The sequence below is a fragment of the Oncorhynchus masou genome, chromosome 1 (assembly GCF_036934945.1).
Source record: "Oncorhynchus masou masou isolate Uvic2021 chromosome 1, UVic_Omas_1.1, whole genome shotgun sequence".
NCBI lineage: Eukaryota > Metazoa > Chordata > Actinopteri > Salmoniformes > Salmonidae > Oncorhynchus > Oncorhynchus masou.
The window spans coordinates 50,976,181-51,001,390 of NC_088212.1; the positions used below are offsets into that span (position 1 = coordinate 50,976,181).

Here is a 25,210-nt window from a genome sequence, read left to right on the forward strand (position 1 = left end):
TTTTTCCCGAACAAATTAGAGATTTTGGTAACAACTTTTCAGTCACAAATGGCTGTAATTAGGTTCCAGCTTCAGCAACACGGACAGCGCGTTTAACACTTTGATGTTCTGTGGTGGTCGCTGTCTTTAAAAGATATATATATATATATTACATAGCGCAAGTCTGAGCTTAAAGAATCAGACAAGCTCAGTGAATATATTTGATTGATTTGATTAAAACACATAGGATGTGTCCATATATGGAAAAATATATGTTTCAAAAATGTTAACCAATCGATACGTTGCAAGAACCGAGGACTTTTGGTCGTCCAATATATGGCTTCTGGACAAGTCTCTGAATGTCCTTGAGTGGCCCAGCCACAGCCCGGACATGAACCCGATCGAACATCTCTGGAGAGACCTGAAAATAGCTGTGCAGCGACGCTCCCCATTCAATCAAACAGAGCTTGAGAGGATCTACAGAGAAATATGGGAGAAACTCCCCAAATACAGTCGTGGCCAAACGTTTTGAGAATGACACAAATATTAATTTTCACCAAGTCTACTGCCTCAGTGTCTTTAGATATTTTTGTCAGATGTTACTATGGAATACTGAAGTATAATTACAAGCATTTCATATGTGTCAAAGGCTTTTATTAGCAATTACATGAAGTTGATGCAAAGAGTCAATATTTGCAGTGTTGACCCTTCTTTTTCAAGACCTCTGCAATCCGCCCTGGCATGCTGTCAATTAACTGCTGGCAGCCCATTCTTGCACAATCCATGCTTGGAGTTTGTCAGAATTTATGGGTTTTGGTTTGTCCACCCGCCTCTTGATGATTGACCACAAGTTCTCAATGGGATTAAGGTCTGGGGAGTTTCCTGGCCATGGACCCAAAATATTGATGTTTTGTTCCCCGAGCCACTTAGTTATCACTGTTGCCTTATGGCAAGGTGCTCCATCGTGCTGGAAAAGGCATTGTTCGTCACCAAACTGTTCCTGGATGGTTGGGAGAAGTTGCTCTCGGAGGATGTGTCGGTACCCTTCTTTATTCATGGCTGTGTTTTTAGGCAAAATTGTGAGTGAGCCCACTCCCTTGGCTGAGAAGCAACCCCACACATGAATGGTCTCAGGATACTTTACTGTTGGCATGACACAGGACTGACGGTAGCGCTCACCTTGTCTTCTCCGGACAAGCTTTTTTCCAGATGCCCCAAACAATCGGAAAGGGGATTCATCAGAGAAATTGACTTTACCCCAGTCCTCAGCAGTCCAATCCCTTTACCTTTTGTAGAATATCAGTCTGTCCCTGATGTTTTTCCTGGAGAGAAGTGGCTTCTTTGCTGCCCTTCTTTGACACCAGGCCATCCTCCAAAAGTCTTTGCCTCACTGTTTGTGCAGATGCACTCAGACCTGTCTGCTGCCATTCCTGAGCAAGCTCTGTACTGGTGGTGCCCAGATCCCGCAGCTGAATCAACTTTAGAAGACGGTCCTGGCGCTTACTGGACTTTTTTGGGCGCCCTGAGGCCTTCTTCACAACAATTGAACCGCTCTCCTTGAAGTTCTTGACGAACCGATAAATGGTTGATTGCACCTGAATCTTACTGGCATATTGCTGCCAGTTAGATTGCACCTAAATGAACCATTTATCGTTCAAAAAAAGAAATGATTTTTAAAGAAATGATGATGGCACGTTTCCTTTTTATGTAACTGTGGTTGACAGAGGAAGAACAATGATTCCAAGCACCACCCTCCTTGTGAGGCGTCCAGTCTGTTATTTGACTTAAATCAGCATGACTGAGTGATCTCCAGCCTTGTCCTTATCAACACTCACACCTGGGTTAACGAGAGAATCACTGACATGATGTCAGCTGGTCTTTTTGTGGCAGGGCTGAAATGCAGTGGACATGTTTTGGGGGGATTCAGTTCATTTGCATGGCAAAGAGGGACTTTGCAATTCATCTGATCACTCTTTATAACATTCTGGAGTATATGCAAATTGCCATCATACAAACTGAGGCAGCAAAATTAATATTTGTGTTATTCTTAACTTTTGGCCACGACTGTACAGGTGTGCCAAGCTTGTAGTGTCATACTTGAGACTGTAATCGTTGTCAAAGGTGCTTCAGCAAAGTACTGAGTAAAGGGCTGAATACTTGTGTAAATGTTATATTACATTTTTTTTTTTACTTTTAATACATTTGCAAAAATGTCAACTTTTTTTGCTTTGTATGGGGTGTTGTGTGTAGATTGAGGGGGAAAAACATTTGAATCCATTTTAGAATAAGGCTGTAACGTAACAAAATATGGATAAAGTCGAGGGTTCAAGTAAATATTAACTGCTTTAACTACCACAACAACAAAATATAACAGGTAAAGCAAGTCTCACAATTTTATTTAATTTAAAATTACCATACATTTTTAATCAGACTTTATGATGTTGACTATTTGCCCGGCCCTGATACTTCTGATGTTCTGATGTGTAATTCCTGACAGAGGGTGTAACTTCAGCGTGTGTTTTGTTTTGAAGGTTACTGCTCCCCGAGGACTTCACTGTGTACACACATGCCAAGGATGGATCTCTAATAACCAACAGACCTCCAATGCAGGTAAGACCATTTAAGATAACCTAGGGGTACTAAGGCTTGGCGATATCCATATTTTCATATCAATGATATGCCCTTGTTAAATATTGTGGTATACATTAGGAGCACCTGCTCTTTCCATGACATAGCTTTCATCTGGTCAGTCTGATCCCTTATTGATGTCACTTGTTAAATTGACTTCAATGAGTGTAGATGAAGAGGAGGAGACAAGTTAAAGAAGGATTTTTAAGCCTTATAACTGATCAATTATGTAGTACATCGTGAAATCATGCATAAATTACCCTACACCATCGCAAAGCATGTGAAATATATTCACATGCGTGCTGCCTAGTTTCAGCGGAATATCATCTGCAGGCAGTAATAGTGTGACCAAAAGTTTGGAGTGTAACTGACAGCGTTTTAACTACTTAGACGTGTTTGTGCCTTATCCAAATCAAGTCCAGTCTATTTGAATATTCCCCAAACAGAAACCGTGGATTGATGGCAGCATTTGCGCTAAGCTGAAAGAGCGAACCACTGCTTTTAACCTGTCTAGCGGAACCCCTCGCCTACAACCAATGAAATTGCAGGACGCCAAAAACAAATCAACTGAAATCTCATAAATCAAATTTCTCAAACACACAAGTATTAGGCACCATTTTAAAGATAAAATTGTCGTTAATACAGCCACAGCGTCTGATTTCAAAAATGCTTTACAGCGAAAGCTCCACAAATGATTATGTAGGTCAACACCAACTCACAGAAATACATGTATGTTTTGTTCGGGAAAGTTCATATTTATATCCAAAAATCTTATTTTACATTCGCATGTTACGTTCAGTAGTTCCAAAACATGCAGTGATATTGCAGGGAGCCACATGAATTCACAGAAATATTCATAATAAATGTTGATGAAAATACAACTATTATACATGGAACTTTAGATACACTTCTCCTTAATGCAACCGCTGTGTCAGATTTAAAAAAAACTTTACGGAAAATGCATAATCTGAGAACGGCGCTCAGAGCCCAAACCTGACAGAGAAATATCCACCATGTTGGGAAGTCAACATTATTCATAAAAAGCATTATAAATATTCACTTACCTTTGATCTTCATCAGAATGCACTTCCAGGAATCGCAGTTCCACAATTTATGCTTGTTTTGTTCGATAATGTCCATCATTTATGTCCATTTATGTCCAATAGCTTTTTTTGTTAGGGCGTTTGGTAAACAAATCCAAAAGCGCGATCTGGTCCATTCGGACGAAACATTCAAAAAGTTATATTTCAGGTCGAAGAAACTTGTCACAATAAGTATAGAATCAATCTTTACTATGTTTCTATCATAAATCTTCAATAACGTTCCAACCGGAGAATTCCATTGTCTGTAGAAAAGCAATGGAACGAGAGCTACCTCTCAAGTGAAAGCGCGTGACTGAGAATGAGGCTGCAGGCAGACCCCTTGGTCAAACAGCTCCCATCTGGCCCCCCTTCACATGAGCAGCCTGAAACAACTTTCAAAATATGGTTGTCATCTAGTGGAAGCCTTAGGAAGTGCAAAATAACCCATATCCCACTGTGTATTCAATAGGGGTGAGTTCAAAACCTACAAACCTCAGATTTCCCACTTCCTGTTTAGATTTTTTCCCAGGTTTTTGCCTGTCATATGAGTTTTTTTGTTATACTCACATACATCATTCAAACAGTTTTAGAAACTTGAGTTTTTTCTATCCAATAATAATAATAATATGCATATATTAGCATCTGGGACTGAGTAGGAGACAGTTCACTCTGGGCACGCTATTCATCCAAAAGTGAAAATGCTGCCCCCTATCCCAATGAAGTTAATCAGGGCAAGGTGAACGGAAACATGACCGAATACAAACAGTGTAGTTATTCCCTCCGCAAGGCAATCAAACAAGCTAAGCGTCAGTGTAGAGTCACAATTCAACGGCTCAGACACGAGAGGTATGTGGCAGGGTCTACAGTCAATCACGGACTACAAAAGGAAAAACCAGCCCCGTTGCGGACCACGGTGTCTTTCTCCCAGACAGACTAAACAACCTCTTTGCTCGCATTGAGAACAATACAGTGCCACTGACACGGCCCGCTACCAAAACATGTGGGCTCTCCATTGCAGCCAATGTGAGTAAAACATTTAAACATGTTAACCCTCGCAAGGCTGCAGGCCCAGGCGGCATCCCCAGCCGCGTCCTCGGAGCATGCGCAGACCATCTGGCTGGTGTGTTTACGGACATATTCAATCAATCCTTATACCAGTCTCCTGTCCACACATGCTTCAAGAGGGCCACCATTGTTCCTGTTCCCAAGAAAGCTAAGGTAACTGAGCTAAACAACTACCGCCCCGTAGCACTCACTTCCGTCATCATGAAGTGCTGTGAGAGACTAGTCAAGGACCATATCACCTCCGCCCTACCTGACACCCGAGACCCACTCCATTTTGCTTACCGCCCCAGTAGGTCCACAGACGCAATAGCAATCACACTGCCCTAACCCATCTGGACAAGTGAAATGCCTATGTAAGAATGCTGTTCATCAACTACAGCTCAGCATTTAACACCATAGTACCCTCCAAACTCGTCATTAAGCTCGAGACCCTGGGTCTCGACCCCACCCTGTGCAGCTGGATCCTGGACTTCCTGACGGGCCGCCCCCATGTGGTGAGGGTAGGTAACAACATCTCCACCCCGCTGATCCTCAACACTGGGGCCCCACAAGGGTGCGTTCTCAGCCCTTTCTTGCACTCCCTGTTCACCCACGACTGCGTGGGCATGCACGCCTCCAACTCAATCATTAGGTTTGCAGACGACACTTCAGTGGTAGGCTTGATTACCAACAACGACGAGACGGCCTACAGGGAGGAGGTGAGGGCCCTCGGAGTGTGGTGTCAGGAAAATAACCTCACACTCAACGTCAACAAAACAAAGGAGATGGTTGTGGACTTCAGGAAACGGCAGAGGGAGCAGCCCCCTATCCACATAGATGGGACAGTACTGGAGAGGGTGGAAAGTTTTAAGTTCCTCGGCGTACACATCACGGACAAACTGAAATGGTCTACCCACACAGACAGCGTGGTGAGGGTGCAGCAGTGCCTCTGCAACCTCAGGAGGCTGAAGAAATTTGTTTTGTCTCCAAAAACACTCACAAACTTCTACAGATGCACAAACGAGAGCATCCTGGCGGGCTGTATCACCGCCTGGTACGGCAACTGCTCCGCCCACAACCGTAAGGCTCTCCCGAGGGTAGTGAGGTCTGCACAACGCATCACTGGGGGCAAACTACCTGCCCTCCAGGACACCTAACCACCCGATGTCACAGGAAGGCCATAAAGATCATCAAGGACAACAACCACCCGAGCCACTGCCTGTTCACCCCCCTATCATCCAGAAGGCGATGTCAGTACAGGTGCATCAAAGCGGGGACTGAGAGACTGAAAAACAGCTCCTATCTCAAGGCCATCAGACTGTTAAACAGCCATCACTAACATTGAGTGGCTGCTGCCAGCATACTGACTTATGTTGGCAGCAGCCATACTGACCAACATACCACTTTAATAATGGAAAATTGATGTAATAAATGTATTACTAGCCACTTTAAACAATGCCACTTTATATAATGTTTACATACCCTACATTACTCATCTCATATGTATATTCTGTACTCTATACCATCTACTGCATCTTGCCTATGCCGTTCGGCCATCACTCATTCATATATATTTTATGTACATATTCTTATTCATTCCTTTACACTTGTGTGTGTGTATAAGGTAGTTGTTGTGAAATTGTTAGGTTAGATATTATTGCATGGTCAGAACTAGAAGCACAAGCATTTCGCTTGCATTAACGTCTGCTAACCATGTGTATGTGACAAATAAAATTTGATTTGAATTTACCACAGGTGGAATCCAAGTTGTAGAAACATCTGAAGGATGATCAATGGAAACAGGATGAACCTGAGCTCAACTTCGAGTCTCATAGCAAAGGGTTTGAATACTTATTTATAAAAGGTATTTCTGTATAATACATTTGAAAAAATGTTGAACAACCTATTTTTGCTTTGTTATTATGGGGTATTGTGTGCAGATTGCTCAGGATTTGTACATTTTTTTATCTGTTTTAGAGTAAGGCTGTACCATAACAAAATGTGCTAAAAGTGAATGTCTGAATACTTTCCGAAGGCACCTGCATATACTCCTTACTTGAAACATGAATATCTTAACAGCCTATCTGTTATTATAGACATGTTTACACAGTGGCGAACCAATAGGCCTTCAGTGTGTGACAGGTTTTTGATTCAGAAAGGACAGAAACCATAATACCAGCGCACTCATGTAGGAGTGCACTTTTTGTAAAAACGCGAAGGGCCAGTGTTGTAGACGCAGGTATAATCCGTATACCCACATTTCGTTCAGTGGGCATTGCTTATACTCACTTCTTAATCCCTACGGATGTGTATCAAAGTAGTGTAGTGGAGGTATACAGTGGAAACGGGTTCTCTGGAGTGATGAATCACGCTTCACCATCTGGCAGTCTGAATCGGGGTTTGGCGGATGCCATGAGAATGCTACCTGCCCCAATGCATAGTGGCAACTGTATTGTTTGGTGGAGGGGGAATAATGGTCTTTGGAGTTTTCTTCGTTCCACTGAAGGGAAATCTTAGATTTCAAATGGGTTTCCATGGCACACAATCCATGTCTCAAGGCTTAAAAATCTTTCTTTAACCTGTCCCCTCCCCTTCAGCCACACTGATTTGAAGTGGATTTAAAAAGTGACACCAATAAGGAATCATAGATTTTTACCTGGTCAGTCTGTCATGGAAAACGCAGACGTTCCCAATGTTTTGTGGTGTGTGTGTGTGTACATGCACAGTCAGTCAGGTCCAAAATTATTGGCACAAATATATAATACAGATACTGAGCTGTATTGCATGCTCAAAACTTTTGGGAAATTATATTATTTAACTAACACATCTGTTTTGAATACCTTGAGCCTTTTTCTATAATGTTTTATGAGATTGGAGAACACATTGGGAGGGATTTTAGACCATTCCTCCAAACATAATCTTACCAGAACCTTGATATGCTTTGTCTGTGCTTATGTACCGAGATGGCCATTGCAAAATATTGATTATGTGGTCAATTAATAATTTCTTTGTGGATTCTGATGTGTGCTTGGGGTTATTGTCTTGCTGGAAGATCCAGTTGTGGCCAAGTTTCAGCCTCCTGGCAGAGGCAACCAGGTATTTGGATAAAATGTCCTGATACTGGAAAAAGTTAATGAGGCCATTGTTGACCTTAACAAGGGCCCCAGGACCAGTGGAAGCCAAATAGCCCCATAACATCAAATATCCACCACCATGTTTTATAGTAGGTATGGGGTTTTTTCAACCCAAAACCCAAAATCAAATCAAATCAAATTTGTCACATACACATGGTTAGCAGATGTTAATGCGAGTGTAGCGAAATGCTTGTGCTTCTAGTTCCGACAATGCAGTAATAACCAACAAGTAATCTAACTAACAATTCCTAATCTACTGTCTTATACACAGTGTAAGGGGATAAAGAATATGTACATAAGGATATATGAATGAGTGATGGTACAGAGCAACATAGGCAAGATACAGTAGATGGTATCGAGTACAGTATATACATATGAGATGAGTATGTAAACAAAGTGGCATAGTTAAAGTGGCTAGTGATACATGTATTACATAAGGATGCAGTCGATGATATAGAGTACAGTATATACGTATGCATATGAGATGAATAATGTAGGGTAAGTAACATTATATAAGGTAGCGTTGTTTAAAGTGGCTAGTGATATATTTACATAATTTCCCATCAATTCCCATTATTAAAGTGGCTGGAGTTGAGTCAGTGTCAGTGTGTTGGCAGCAGCCACTCAATGTTAGTGGTGGCTGTTTAACAGTCTGATGGCCTTGAGATAGAAGCTGTTTTTCAGTCTCTCGGTTCCAGCTTTGATGCACCTGTACTGACCTCGCCTTCTGGATGATAGCGGGGTGAACAGGCAGTGGCTCGGGTGGTAGATGTCCTTGATGATCTTTATGGCCTTCCTGTAACATCGGGTGGTGTAGCTGTCCTGGAGGGCAGGTAGTTTGCCCCCGATGATGCGTTGTGCAGACCTCACTACCCTCTGGAGAGCCTTACGGTTGAGGGCGGAGCAGTTGCCGTACCAGGCGGTGATACAGCCCGCCAGGATGCTCTCGATTGTGCATCTGTAGAAGTTTGTGAGTGCTTTTGGTGACAAGCCGAATTTCTTCAGCCTCCTGAGGTTGAAGAGGCGCTGCTGCGCCTTCTTCACGATGCTGTCTGTGTGAGTGGACCACCACTGGTATGTATGGCCAACAAGCTCTGTTTTCATGAGCAATTGTATTAGTATAATAAAAATACATTTTAGCTCAGTATTTTAATTATTTATTTTATGCAGTCTTTTTTGTTCATCTTTATAATCGGTGCCAATAATTTTGGACCTGACGATCATTTATCGTGATATCATGGATAATACCGGTATGCTCATCACCTAACCCAACAGGGCACTGACAATGTATCACCCATTTAACATCTCTCAAATGCACTTCTTTCTCAGATTTTTATTGACTGATTTGCGACTGCCTTATATAGAAACGTGTGCTGTGGAAATGGCCTCTTCTACCCAAACTGTTTTTGTGTGATTTAATGGATAACTATGTTTCTTTAAAACAGAAACTCATGTTAAAAGTATCATACTATCTGATAAAAACAGTCACTTCAGTACAACCATCCACAATGAATTCTTAGTCTTTTTGATTGGATGTCCTATTTGTATGAGACCGACTGGGTTGAACTTGAGTCTCCTGTGCACTACAAGACTGTTACAGCCCTGCTGTCAGGATCGTGAAGGTACAATGAAATAGTTATATCTACTAATTAATCGGCGTTCATTTCTAGGGATGCATGGTATATCGGAATCAGCCGATATTAGCTAAAAATGCCAGCATTGGTATCGTCCCAATGTCTAGTTTAATGCCGACGTCAAAGCTGACGTGCATACCTATATAATGTAGGTACATGAGGTAATGATGCCACGTAAAATGTTGCACTACACCTGCCACACAGCATTCCTAACCTAGCCAACAACGTCTGCTGTGTGGATCAAGCAGTCAAGCAGTCATTTGAAAGAGTAAGAACTTCAGCTAGACAACTCAAAGGCAAAATCCATTAACACCAAGATAATGGAATTCATTGCCCTTGACAATCAACCGTTCTCTGTCGTGGGTGAAGTTGGCTTTCGTGAATGGTCAAGCACCAGTCCACACTACTAAGTGTGCTATTTTTCAGATGTTGCCCTACCGGAGTTACAGTAATAGTGTCACTGCTATTAACTTCACGACATACTATGGAACCCCGTATAGGTCTTTGCGTGTCAAAAAACATACAGGTCAAATGACACTATTTGGCAATAACACTATTTGCACATGCAAGCCAAGCTCCACCACTATCAGTAGCACTGTCAAAGCTGTAAAAACATTATTCAAACAATCTAACACCGGCCACGAGCTATGTGTTTACAATACCACGTTGGTAATAAAGCATTATTATTACTAGCTAGCTAGCTTTAGCTTGGTACCGAGCTAGCATCAATACAACCAGCCTGAAAACAATGCCCAGTAGAAACTGCAGTCGTTTTCATTATTCTTAGAAATTATTTAGGAATCTAGGTAGCCACTTGTTGTTCGCCAAATGAACTTCAGTTCATGAAAATGCATAGCTAGCCTGCTACTTAACCCTGTTGCCCAAAGCCAATGTTGTAAGCAGGCAGCTTGCTTGTGAGGCTCGACCTGACCGGGTTATGTGTCGTGAAGCTAGCCACAATAAGGATTAGGCACAATAGTGTAATTTGTGGTTTGCCTTCAAAATTAAAGTACCTCTTTGATATTGATGAAGGTTACAATTGGTGGAATCATGCCATATTTAGACTAGATAATGTTAAACACGATTGGAATGTGAAGCAATGAAATGGGGTATCCGTCTATTCTGTGACACCCACAGAACACAACTGTGAAGAGTTTACCTAAATATTAGCGTTGTAGCTCTTTTCGCATGACCTTGTGAAATCACCTCCCCAGTCAGCCTATTGTGTGTATTGACATTCACGTTGTACAGCTTTACCTAAGGATTGGGGATCAATGAAATGGGGTAACAGTCTACTCAATACTAGAGGTCGACCGATTAATCGTCATAGCTGATTTATTTAGGGCGGATTTCAAGTTTTCATAACAATCTGTAATCTGCGTTTTTGGATGCTAACACCGATTACATTGCAATCCACGAGGAGACTGCATGGCAGGCTGACCACGTGTTACGCGAGTGCAACAAGGAGCCAAGGTAAGTTGCTAGCTAGCATTAAACTTTTCATAAAAAACAATCAATCTTAACATAATCACTAGTTAACTAGACATGGTTGATGATATTACCGGTTTAACTAGCTTGTCCTGCGTTGCATATAATCAATGAGGTGTCTGTTAATTTATCATCGAATCACAGCCTACTTCGCCAAATGGGTGATGATTTAACAAAAGCGCATTCGCAAAAAAAGCACATTCGTCCCACAAATGTATCTAACCATAAACATCAATGCCTTTCTTAAAATCAATACACAGAAGTATATATTTTTTAAACCTGCATATTTAGTTAAAATAAGTTCATGTTAGCAAGGAATATTAACTAGGGAAATTGTGCCACTTCTCTTGCGTTCAGTGTAAGCAGAGTCAGGATATATGCAGCAGTTTGGGCCACCTGGCTCGTTACGAACTGTGTGGAGACCATTTCTTCCTAACAAAATCCGTAATTAATTTGCCAGAATTTGAAATAATTATTACATAACATTGAAGGTTGTGCAATATAACAGCAATATTTAGACTTAGGGTTGCCACCCGTTCGATGAAATACAGAACGGTTCGGTATTTCACTGAAAGAATAAACGTTTTGTTTTCGAAATTATAGTTTCCAGATTTGACCATATTAATGACCTAGGCTCCTATTTCTGTGTGTTTTATTATATTATAATTAAGTCTGATTTTTATATTTGATAGAGCAGTCTGACTGAGCGGTGGTAGGCAGCAGCAGGCTTGTAAGCATTCATTCAAACAGCAATTTCCTGCGTTTGCCATCAACTCCCAAGATTAGGCTGGCAATACTATAGTGCCTATAAGAACATCCAATAGTCAAAGGTATGTGAAATAGAAATGGTATAGAGAGAAATAGTCCTATAATAACTTAAACCTAAAACCTTTTAACTGGGAATATTGAAGACTCATGTTAAAAGGAACCACCAGCTTTTATATGTTATGTTCTGAGCAAGGAACTTAAACGTTAGCTTTTTTACATGGCACATATTGCACTTTTACTTTCTTCTCCAACATTGTGTTTTTGCATTATTTAAACCAAATTGAACGTTTCATTATTTATTTGAGACTAAATTGGTTTTATTTATGTATTAAGTTAATGTTAGTGTTCATTCAGTATTGTTGCCATTATTACACATATACAGTGCCTTGCGAAAGTATTTGGCCCCCTTGAACTTTGCGACCTTTTGCCACATTTCAGGCTTCAAACATAAAGATATAAAACTGTATTTTTTTGTGAAGAATCAACAACAAGTGGGACACAATCATGAAGTGGAACGACATTTATTGGATATTTCAAACTTTTTTAACAAATCAAAAACTGAAAAATTGTACGTGCAAAATTATTCAGCCCCCTTAAGTTAATACTTTGTAGCGCCACCTTTTGCTGCGATTACAGCTGTAAGTCTCTTGGGGTATGTCTATCAGTTTTGCACATCGAGAGACTGAATTTTTTTCCCATTCCTCCTTGCAAAACAGCTCGAGCTCAGTTGAGGTTGGATGGAGAGCATTTGTGAACAGCAGTTTTCAGTTCTTTCCACAGATTCTCGATTGGATTCAGGTCTGGACTTTGACTTGGCCATTCTAACACCTGGATATGTTTATTTTTGAACCATTCCATTGTAGATTTTGCTTTATGTTTTGGATCATTGTCTTGTTGGAAGACAAATCTCCGTCCCAGTCTCAGGTCTTTTGCAGACTCCATCAGGTTTTCTTCCAGAATGGTCCTGTATTTGGCTCCATCCATCTTCCCATCATTTTTAACCATCTTCCCTGTCCCTGCTGAAGAAAAGCAGGCCCAAACCACGATGCTGCCACCACCATGTTTGACAGTGGGTATGGTGTGTTCAGGGTGATGAGCTGTGTTGCTTTTACGCCAAACATAACGTTTTGCATTGTTGCCAAAAAGTTCAATTTTGGTTTCATCTGACCAGAGCACCTTCTTCCACATGTTTGGTGTGTCTCCCAGGTGGCTTGTGGCAAACTTTAAATGACACTTTTTATGGATATCTTTAAGAAATGGCTTTCTTCTTGCCACTCTTCCATAAAGGCCAGATTTGTGCAATATATGACTGATGGTTGTCCTATGGACAGAGTCTCCCACCTCAGCTGTAGATCTCTGCAGTTCATCCAGTGATCATGGGCCTCTTGGCTGCATCTCTGATCAGTCTTCTCCTTGTATGAGCTGAAAGTTTAGAGGAACGGCCAGGTCTTGGTAGATTTGCAGTGGTCTAATACTCCTTCCATTTCAATATTATCGCTTGCACAGTGCTCCTTGGGAAATCTTTTTGTATCCAAATCCGGCTTTAACCTTCTTCACAACAGTATCTCGGACCTGCCTGGTGTGTTCCTTGTTCTTCATGATGCTCTCTGCGCTTTTAACGGACCTCTGAGACTATCACAGTGCAGGTGCATTTATACGGAGACTTGATTACACACAGGTGGATTGTATTTATCATCATTAGTCATTTAGGTCAACATTGGATCATTCAGAGATCCTCACTGAACTTCTGGAGAGAGTTTGCTGCACTGAAAGTAAAGGGGCTGAATAATTTTGCACGCCCAATTTTTCAGTTTTTGATTTGTTAAAGTTTGAAATATTCAAAAAATGTCGTTCCACTTCATGATTGTGTCCCACTTGTTGTTGATTCTTCACAAAAAAATACAGTTTTATATCTTTATGAAATGTGGCAAAAGGTCGCAAAGTTCAAGGGGTCCGAATACTTTCACAAGGCACTGTATATAACAATCTTCCAATTTTAATCGGTATCGGCATTTTTTGGCCCTCCAATAATCGGTATTGGCGTTGAAAAATCATAATCGGTCGACATCTACTCAATACTCAATACTCAAGATATTTTTTCCCAACGTCCTCAGTTATCGGACTCCAAAATATCCATGCAGTATTGTTTTTCCTCGGAATAGTGTTCAATACACATAGGTTGACAATAAATTTGGCTCAATAAACAGTTGTTTCAGTCCCACAATAAGAGCTACGATGCTAATGTTCTCTGGGTGTCACTGAGTAGACTGAAACCCCATGTCATTGATCCACAATCCATAGGTAAGGCTGTGCAGTGAAATAAGTATGCCCCCAATGAAATTCTAAAGTATTATACATCCAGTGTGATTTCAAGACTTTTGTCAAATTGCCTTTTGTTGATTTTATGTAACAACATTCCAACCTCATTTAGCATGATCTTTTCAATTATTGCTTAATTCTACTATTTGTATGCATTTGCATCACTGTCAATTAACTTTTTTTGAAGGCTAACCGCAAAGTCCACTATTGTGGCTAATCCTTATTGTGGCTACCTTCAACTAGATGGGTCCGACCACCATTAATCGAATAAGAAATGTCTTATAAATTAGGGTTATTTTAGATGACACCTAGCTATATAGTTAGCTAGCTAACTATATAGCTACTGAAACAGATGTCGTTTTGCTATGTTTTAACATTCTTTGCATCTATGAGCTAACAAACTTTTTATGTCCAGCACCAGCGAGACACCTGAAATACAATTGATAGTGTAATCAATGTGTAATAACTACGTAAACAATGTATGAACGTGTTAAATTATGTGCAGTCATATTCAGGTCCTGATTGGTCAACAAGCTTATTGTTAATGTATCTGTTTTGACATGCAAAGACCCAAACGGTGTTCCATAGAAATCCTGATTGAGAATGAAACGACTGAACAAATTCACAACGACACAGCAAGTAAGTGAAAGAATTGGGGACATATGTAAATACCAAAATAACTTTTTGGTCAATATGGTGTGTCTAACCTCTAACTAGGAAAGTCAGTTAAGAACAAATTCTTATTTACAGTGAAGGCCAAACCTGGACAACGCTGGGCCAATTGTTCGCCGCCCTATGGGACTCCCAATCACAGCCAGATGTGATACAGTCTGGATTCGAATCAGGGACTATAGTGGCACCTCTTGCCCTGAGATGCTGTGCCTTAGACCGCTGCGTCCGTGTGTGTGTGACTATTTAACTGTATTAAAATGCTTTAAAAGCCGCTAAATTTTTAAATGGCGGTTATAGCTATTGCTTTTTTTTGGCAAGGAAAATATCGGTATCAGCCAAAAATGTAATATTGGTGCGTCACTATTAATTTCCTGTTTGGATGGAGCCAGAACAGGCGGAAGCAACTCCCATTCTGTTGGAGGAAGGGAGTTGTGTTGTGTTGGGTTAAAGACACACACATTCATCACGTCATCATTCAGTTGTCCTCCACACTATTTACTGCTGACTCTGTTTTACTTCCTGTATGACGCTGACATTTTAGTACTGGTATCAGCTATGTTTTGTGGAAATGTATGCATTTTGCAGAAGAAAGCGTATAGCGCGTTCTTACTTCAAGCACTGGGCAATGAGTCCAAACTTAGCTCACAAAAATCATGACTAAGAGCAGCAGTTCTGGGAAGATGATGTAACCGTCTGGCATACAGACCTACTGTACAGTCAGGAATGCCTTTAAACTATTTAATTTGAAATAAAACATGTTTTAAATGTGTAGTCTATTTTATTGATCAATACACTGAAGAAGTGATGGAGAGGGACATAGAATAGAACTAGACCATCCCCTGCACTTTCTCTCCTTTTTGGCTAGACAGATGAAATATGGGTGGTGTGTGAAGACGTCCATCTTCTGCATTTGTTTTACATTGAGAAGGTCACAGAGATGTGAAATACTGTTAACATGGCAAGATTACCAAGACATTACAGAGATGGGGGCAGGACGTTTGTAGACTCTTTGGCAATTGTTTGACCCCTAGAGGGTGGGACTGTAGAAGGCTGTGCTGTCCGGTTGTCATGATCCCACGTCGTCTGACTCAGGATCCCCAGGGATCCTATCAGAAAGGGGGATTTGTGGATCTGGGTTAAAGGCTCATGGTCGTACTGGCATGTTGTGACATCGCTGTCTAATGACAAATGCTGCGTAACAGGAAACACACTTAAACATTTTGATTAAAATCAGCACTGTTGTGATCAAGTCAGTCAAATGTTATTGTAATTGACAATCGGGTGTCTCACATGTTCCTTTGTTCACAGCAGGAGGCAAGAAATGGCCTATTTTTTTTGTATTGCCAATCTCATTCAATTTTACATCAAGTCTATGTTGGAACTGGTCTGTTTGATGCCTCCATGAATGCCATTGCCTACATTTCAAATGCAACCAAATTATGATTCCTGAGCCATAAGGGCATCGGCAGATGAGCGATATCTAATTGTGCAGACTCGTGAAAATGTTAGCAAGAGCCTAGAATGACAAAAATTGCCATATTCTGTCTGTTGTAGAAGGCTGTTCCTATTATCAACACCTGGAGAACCTTCTCACAGACACTGGGCAGGTCCATGGCGCAATGTGACATACTCAGTTGCAACATACGACTAGAGTTTTTTTGAGGATATTTTTCAGTTGTCTTTTCTGTTTAAACATCTCAAAGCGCAGAGATTTAAGACAAATGTTGTACAGTGCTAAATACTGACCTTTTCACTTTGGCAGTTTAAAAATGACACTCCTGTGAAGAAAATGTGAATGTGGCCTATACTTACTATATTCTGATATACTATTTTTATTATACAATACATTTTCCTCAGCCATGCTGGAGGACTTTCTGTTTTGGTATTACTGGGAAGAAGTCAATGGAGGATGTCTGGAAAAGAGGGGATTTTCCTGTAATGCTTTAACTTGGATCCCTTCCCTTGATATAGCTCACATATTCCATAACTATGCACATAAGAAATTAGCAATGTCTTCCCTGCTCTACGGCTGACTTTTTTTTTGTGCCACAAAAATGAGTCTGATTTCGAAGTTGTCGGCACACCAGAGTCATGAATTTTAAGGGGGTATTTTCTCGTCACTAGATCTGGGGCGAAATAGTAGGACAAGGTTGATCAGGATCAAGAAATAGATGTTTGTGTTGGATACTGTCAGTGTGCTATAGTATGATGTCTACCCAGAGTGGGTGAAAACACACTTTGGTGGTAACTTCACTTCCTTATGTTATACATTTTACCAAGACAAATATGATTATTCATATATTTTTCAGTGGGGTCTTTCTCTAACATACTGTATCATTAACATTATATCCAAAAAGTCAGATTTCGTCACCTAATTTCTTAACCATCTGATAATGAACACCAAGCTCTGAAAGTGCAAGTTTCTTGTAACAACTTTTGAGGGTTTTACATTTTGTGGTCAAAGTTGTTTTTGCGGGTCGAAAAATGTGCATGACACGAGCTGAATTAAAAGCTTGGTATACGCTCTGTGCTCCATTGAAATTTCAGATACTCTTGTTTTTGTGAGAAATCTAAGAATTACAGGAATTTCTAATATGAAAAGCATATACTAAAATGCTACATGTAATGTCTCAATCGATATCCATCTTACCTTTTTATAGTTTGTCCTGCGGATTCAAGAAGAAAGATTAGTGTAACGGGAAAGTGAGCTTGTCAGGTAGCCTTTAATTCTTGCACAGAATCCAACACAGCTGACATGGTGCATTATTATTTTTTTCTCTGAAATAGGGATTATGCTCAATACATGAGGTTTGGACCATTAGTCTTAGAGGATTATCGACACAACGTCCATATTATTTTACCCATTGGTCAAAATGTGTTTTTGATTGGGCACCCTAATTCTAGTATTTCAGCTCTCAATCTTTTTGATAGTCTAACATTTGTTAGTGAAAATGCGATACAAATGAGAAAATTCTTTGACTTCATTTAAAAATGGAGAGGGATAATTCTGCTCTACGTGTGATTTGTTAACCTTCGTGTTGTTTTAACAAACCTTACACGGAGCGAGTCACAGGAAGTAAGAAATGTGACCATCCAGCTCAAATCGGTCTTATGTAACCAAATTTGAAATAGTTTTTTACTTTGGATAAAAGTAGAGAGAGAGCTAGGAAATTGTATATCATACACTACAGTTGAGGAACATTGGGAAGATAATTTTGGTTTGATAGTTGATAAACTTGTAAACTCACTTTTGAGAAAACGGCCTTTGAATGTTTTGGTACTACTACTGGAGAGCCTTCCTTTGTCTACACCCATTCAGCATCGTTCACACCCTCTTAAGTTTTAGCCCCACCCTTCTTTTTAAAGGTTTATCTGAGCGTTCTGTACTAACAGCACCCAAGCTAACCTGCTAGCTACTTCCAGATGCAAATGCTCGAACAGCTCACATTTAACATTACTCGCCCTTACAGAGCTGGTTAGGCTGTTATGTTATCCAGAGCGTTGGTGACTGCAACTGTGCTGTCATATTGTCTGTTCGTAAATTGAAAGCGTTGAGCATGCACACCGGACACTGGCCGATGAGTAGGGTTGATCCGAATGTTCTGACCTCACAATGGCAGTCAAGCACCCAAGCTAACATTGGCTAGCTTGCTAGCTACTTCCAGACACAAATGAGAGAACCTCACAGACCATTTTACTCACCCTAGCAAAGCTGGTTAGGCTGTTTTCATGTTAGCCAGAGCTTTGGTGACTGATGTTGGCAACAATTGAATTACGCTTTTTACTGACACAACCATATTTTAACGGGATGTTGAGCATTTGTAAATATATCAGTTATTCACTTAAATCAGTTCTACCAAATCTCAATCAACATGTTAAATGTGCAACCAGAGGGGGAGAAATTCTAGATCACCTGTACTCCACACACAGAGACGCATACAAAGCTCTCCCTCGCTCTCCATTTGGTAAATCCAACCACAACTCTATCATCCTGATTCCTGCTTACAAGCAAAAATTAAAGCAGGAAGCACCAGTAACTCTGTCTATTAAAAAAGTGATCAGATGAAGCAGATGCTAAACTACAGGACTGTTTTGCTATCACAGACTGGAACATGTTCCGGGATTCTTCCGATGGCATTGAAGAGTACACCACATCAGTCACTGGCTTTATCAATAAGTGCATTGAGGACATTGTCCCCACAGTGATTGTATGTAAATACCCCAACCAGAAGCCATTCGCACTGAGCTAAAGGGTAGAGCTGCCGCTTTCAAGGTGCGGGACTCTAACCCGGAAGCTTACAAGAAATCCCGCTATGCCCTGCAATGAACCATCAAACAGGCAAAGCGTCAACACAGGGCTAAGATTGAATCATACTACACCGGCTCCGACGCATGTCGGATGTGACAGGGCTTGCAAACTATTACATACTACAAAGGGAAGAACAGCCGCGAGCTGCCCAGAGCCTACCAGATGAGCTAAATCACTTCTATGCTTGCTTCGAGGCAAGAAACACTGAGGCATGCATGAGAGAATCAGCTGTTTCAGACGACTGTGTGATCACGCTCTCCGTAGCAGACGTGAGTAAGACCTTTAAACAGGTCCACATACAAGGCTGCGGGGCCAGACGGCTTACCAGAACGTGTGCTCCGGGCATGTGCTGACTAACTGGCAAGTGTCTTCACCGACATTTTCAACATGTCCCTGATTGAGTCTGTAATACCAACATGTTTCAAGCAGACCACCATAGTCCCTGTGCCCAAGAACACAAAGGCAACCTGCCAAAATTACTACAGACCTGTAGCACTCACGTCCGAAGCCATTAATTGCTTTGCAAGGCTGGTAATGGCTCACATCAACACCATTAGCCTAGAAACCATGCAATGTTCCAATATCAATTGGAAACCCTTTCCAGAAGAGGGGAGGCGCTGACAGAGATGGCCGCCTCGCTTCGCGTTCCTAGGAAACTATGCAGTTTTGTTTTTTTACGTGTTATTTCTTACATTAGTACCCCAGGTCATCTTAGGTTTCATTACATACAGTCGAGAAGAACTACTGAATATAAGAGCAGCGTCAACTCACCATCAGTACGACCAAGAATATGACTTTCGCGAAGCGGATCCTGTGTTCCGCCTTTCACCCAGGACAACGGAATGGATCCCAGCCGGCGACCCAAAAAAACAACTCCGTAAAAGAGGGAAACCAGGCGGTCTTCAGATCAGACTCCGGAGACGGGCACATCGTGCACCACTCCCTAGCATTCTTCTCGCCAATGTCCAGTCTCTTGACAACAAGGTTGATGAAATCCGAGCAAGGGTAGCATTCCAGAGGGACATCAGAGACTGTAACGTTCTTTGCTTCACGGAAACATGGCTCACTGGAGAGACGCTATCGGAGTCGGTGCAGCCAGTTGGTTTCTCCACGCATCGCGCCGACAGAAACAAACATCTTTCTGGTAAGAAGAGGGGCGGGGGCGTATGCCTTATGGCTAACAAGACGTGGTGTGATCACAGAAACATACATGAACTCAAATCCTTCTGTTCACCTGATTTTAGAATTCCTCACGATCAAATGTCGACCGCATTATCTACCAAGAGAATTCTCTTCGATTATAATCACAGCTGTATATATTCCCCCCCAAGCAGACACATCGATGGCTCTGAACGAACTTTATTTGACTCTTTGCAAACTGGAATCCATACATCCTGAGGCTGAATTCATTGTAAATGGGGATTTTAACAAGGCTAATCTGTGACTCTCATCCAACACTTCCCACACTGCCCCTACTCGGATGGTATCGCGTCGTCCCAACCTTCGCTCTCTCTCCCCCGCTACTCTCTCCTCTTCCATCCTATCATCTCTTCCCTCTGCTCATACCTTCTCCAACCTATCTCCTGATTCTGCCTCCTCAACCCTCCTCTCTTCCCTTTCTGCATCCTTTGACTCTCTATGTCTCCTATCCTCCAGGCCGGCTCGGTCCTCCCCTCCCGCTCCGTGGCTCGACGACTCACTGCGAGCTCACAGAACAGTGCTCCGGGCAGCCGAGCGGAAATGGAGGAAAACTCGCCTCCCTGCGGACCTGGCATCCTTTCACTCCCTCCTCTCTACATTTTCCTCCTCTGTCTCTGCTGCTAAAGCCACTTTCTACTACTAAATTCCAAGCATCTGCCTCTAACCCTAGGAAGCTCTTTGCCACCTTCTCCTCACTCCTGAATCCTCCTCCCCCTCGGGGGGGAGAGAGAGCGAAGGTTGGGACGGCGCGATACCATCCGAGTAGGGGCAGTGTGGGAAGTGTTGGATGAGAGCGAGAGGGAAAAGGATACAAGGTAGTGGTCTGAGACTTGGAGGGGAGTTGCAATGAGGTTAGTGGAAGAACAGCATCTAGTAAAGATGAGGTCGAGCGTATTGCCTGCCTTGTGAGTAGGGGGGGAAGGTGAGAGGGTGAGGTCAAAAGAGGAGAGGAGTGGAAAGAAGGAGGCAGAGAGGAATGAGTCAAAGGTAGACGTGGGGAGGTTAAAGTCGCCCAGGACTGTGAGAGGTGAGCCGTCCTCAGGAAAGGAGCTTATCAAGGCATCAAGCTCATTGATGAACTCTCCGAGGGAACCTGGAGGGCGATAAATGATAAGGATGTTAATCTTGAAAGGGCTGGTAACTGTGACAGCATGGAATTCAAAGGAGGCGATAGACGGATGGGTAAGGGGAGAAAGAGAGAATGACCACTTGGGAGAGATGAGGATCCCGGTGCCACCACCCCGCTGACCAGAAGCTCTCGGGGTGTGCGAGAACACGTGGGCGGACGAAGAGAGAGCAGTAGGAGTAGCAGTGTTATCTGTGGTGATCCATGTTTCCGTCAGTGCCAAGAAGTCGAGGGACTGGAGGGAGGCATAGGCTGAGATGAACTCTGCCTTGTTGGCCGCAGATCGGCAGTTCCAGAGGCTACCGGAGACCTGGAACTCCACGTGGGTCGTGCGCGCTGGGACCACCAGATTAGGGTGGCCGCGGCCACGCGGTGTGGAGCGTTTGTATGGTCTGTGCAGAGAGGAGAGAACAGGGATAGATAAACACATAGTTGACATGCTACAAAAGAGGCTACGCTAATGCAAAGGAGATTGGAATGACAAGTGGACTACACGTCTCGAATGTTCAGAAAGTTAAGCTTACGTAGCAAGAATCTTATTGACTAAAATGATTGAAATGATACAGTACTGCTGGAGTAGGCTAGCTGGCAGTGGCTGCGTTGTTGACTTTGTAGGCTAGCTGGCAGTGGCTGCGTTGTTGACACTACACTAATCAAGTCGTTCCGTCGAGTGTAATAGTTTCTACAGTGCTGCTATTCGGGGTTGATTACGTAACGTTACGTTAAAAGAACGACAATAGCTGGCTAGCTAACCTAGAAAATCGCTCTAGACTACACAATTGTCTTAGATACAAAGACGGCTATGTAGCTAGCTAGCTACGATCAAACAAATCAAACCGTTGTACTGTAATGAAGTGAAATGAAAATGTGATACTACCTGTGGAGCGAAGCGGAATGTTGACCGGGTTGTTGAGGTTCAATTCGGTAGACGTTGGCTAGCTGTTGGCTAGCTAGCTAGCAGTATCTCCTGCGGACCGAAGTGTAGATGCGACCGCTCGCTCCAACCCGGAACCGTGCATCATGAAGTGCTTTGAGAGACTAGTCAAGGACCATATCACCTCCACCCTAGACCCACTCCAATTTGCTTACCGCCCAAATAGGCGAATAATCAGACGATGCAATCTCAACCACACTGCACACTGCCCTAACCCATCTGGACAATAGGAATACCTATGTGAGAATGCTGTTCATCGACTACAGCTCGGCATTTAACACCATAGTACGCTCCAAGCTCGTCATCAAGCTCGAGACCCTGGGTCTCGACCCTGCCCTGTGCAACTGGTTACTGGACTTCCTGACGGGCCGCCCCCAGGGGGTGAGGTTAGGCAACAACATCTCCACCCCGCTGATCCTCAACACTGGGGCCCCACAAGGGTGCGTCCTGAGCCCTCTCCTGTACTCCCTGTTCACCCACGGCTGCGTGGCCACGCACGCCTACAACTCAATCATCAAGTTTGCGGACGACACAACAGTGGTAGGCTTGATTACCAACAACGATGAGACGGCCTACAGGGAGGATGTGAAGGCCCTCGGAGTGTGGTGTCAGGAAAATAACCTCACACTCAACGTCAACAAAACTAAGGAGATGATTGTGGACTTCAGGAAACAGCAGAGGGAACACCCCCCTATCCACATCGATGGAACAATAGTGGAGAGGGTAGTAAGTTTTAAGTTCCTCGGCATACACATCACAGACAAACTGAATTGGTCCACCCACACAGACAGCATCATGAAGAAGGCGCAGCAGCGCCTTTTCAACCTCAGGAGGCTGAAGAAATTCGACTTGTCACCAAAAGCACTCACAAACTCCTACAGATGCACAATCGAGAGCATCCTGGCGGGCTGTATCACCGCCTGGTACGGCAACTGCTCCGCCCACAAACGTAAGGCTCTCCAGAGGGTAGTGAGGTCTGCACAACTTATCACCGGGGGCAAACTACCTGCCCTCCAGGACACCTACACCACCCGATGTTACAGGAAGGCCATAAAGATCATCAAGGACAACAACCACCCGAGCCACTGCCTGTTCACCCCGCTATCATCCAGAAGGCGAGGTCAGTACAGGTGCATCAAAGCTGGGACCGAGAGACTGAAAAACAGCTTCTATCTCAAGGCCACTAACATTGAGTGGCTGCTGCCAACACACTGACTCAACTCCAGGCACTTTAATAATGGGAATTGATGGGAAATTATATAAAATATATCACTAGCCACTTTAAACAATGCTACCTAATATAATGTTTACATACCCTACATTATTCATCTCATATGTATACGTATATACTGTACTCTATCATCTACTGCATCTTTATGTAATACATGTATCACTAGCCACTAACTATGCCACTTTGTTTACATACTCATCTCATATGTATATTCTGTACTCAATACCATCTACTGTATCCTGCCTATGCTGCTCTGTCCCATCACTCATTCATATATCTTTATGTACATATTCTTTATCCCCTTACACTTGTGTGTATAAGACAGTAGTTTTGGAATTGTTAGTTAGATTACTTGTTGGTTATTACTGCATTGTCGGAAACTAGAAGCACAAGCATTTCGCTACACTCGCATTAACATCTGCTAACCATGTGTATGTGACAAATAAAATTTGATTTGATTTGAGGCTGTTATAGCAGCAAAGGGGGGACCAACTCTTTGTTAATGCCCATGATTTTGTAATGTGTCTTGATACATTTGGTCATGTGTATATCCCTAAAGTGTCTGTGTAAGATCTAGGATCCGTTTTGCCTTTAAGATTATATGGACAGAATTATTGATGGGTCTACCATACCATCCGATTGCCCTATACTCAGAGGAAACTCTCTGAACCTTTGTTACTTTACTTTGTTTCAGTGAGCTCCCAGAGTTCTAATTCTCTACATGTTGGGCATCAAGGCTAAGACAATTAGCTAATGCTATTGTAAGAGAGCAGGGTGCTGCCAAGAATGCTTAAAGGGACAGGACACAGCAATTCCCTATAGATAGCCAGGGGGAGATTACAGACAAACGCCAAACATGTTTAATGGTGTTATTTAAATTCGACCTCAATTAACCCCTACAACACTGTCAATTCACGTGAAACCATTTCAGTAGACTTTTTAAAGTAATTTCTAACTTTGAAAGGACATTGCTCTGCAATATGTGCATGGGTTAGAAGTATGCCTCATAATTTATTTGCAAACCTCGACATGAACTCAGGACCAAATCTCTACCTCCACATCAAGCCCCATCTTGAATCGTCAACATTGAGTGACTCACTTGCCTGGCACTGCACCAAATAAAGATTCATCACCTCACCCAACGATTTCACATTTTCTGTCACAAGAAATTAGGCTCTTAAATTGACTGTGGCTAACACGATGATATAACTTGCAATGCAATTTGAGTCAATTGTAACACTGACAATGGCCTTGCCAGGTTGACATTACCTCATGTAGGGGCCCGGGTGTCATCTTTGCCTTCTAGCATCTCCCCTATAGCCTCTCTTGATACATATGGTTGTTTGACTCTGAGACATTACTGAGCCGCCATTCTCTCTTATCCCTTCCGCAGGATCACTGTCACTATCGGGGCTATGTGGAGGGCGTGGAGGGATCATCTGTGGCCATGAGTATCTGCTTTGGACTAAGGTAACCCTTACCAAAAAAAAACAGGCTTCTGGCCAATCTTTTGGCAATTTGCCGCAAATTTGGGGTAAGCTAATTTGCTGTAAAAATATGAGTTTTGTGGCAAACTGTTGTGGCAAATTTGTGCCAAACATTCTGTTTGCTGAAAATTTGCTTCAAACTCATTATGGATATGCCAATTAGATCAGGTTTTTG

General features: G+C 42.4%; 1 protein-coding gene across 2 annotated transcripts in view; it reads left to right on the plus strand.

The window, feature by feature from the left end:
• The window catches only part of adam9a (ADAM metallopeptidase domain 9a), a 92,198-nt gene that overhangs the window by 25,618 nt on the left and 41,370 nt on the right, over positions 1 to 25,210 (plus strand). For both annotated transcript variants that reach the window (XM_064974337.1, XM_064974344.1), the window contains exons 4-5: positions 2,511 to 2,589; positions 24,942 to 25,018. In XM_064974337.1, the coding sequence (XP_064830409.1) occupies positions 2,511 to 2,589; positions 24,942 to 25,018 (156 nt within the window). The remainder of the gene's footprint in view (positions 1 to 2,510; positions 2,590 to 24,941; positions 25,019 to 25,210) is intronic.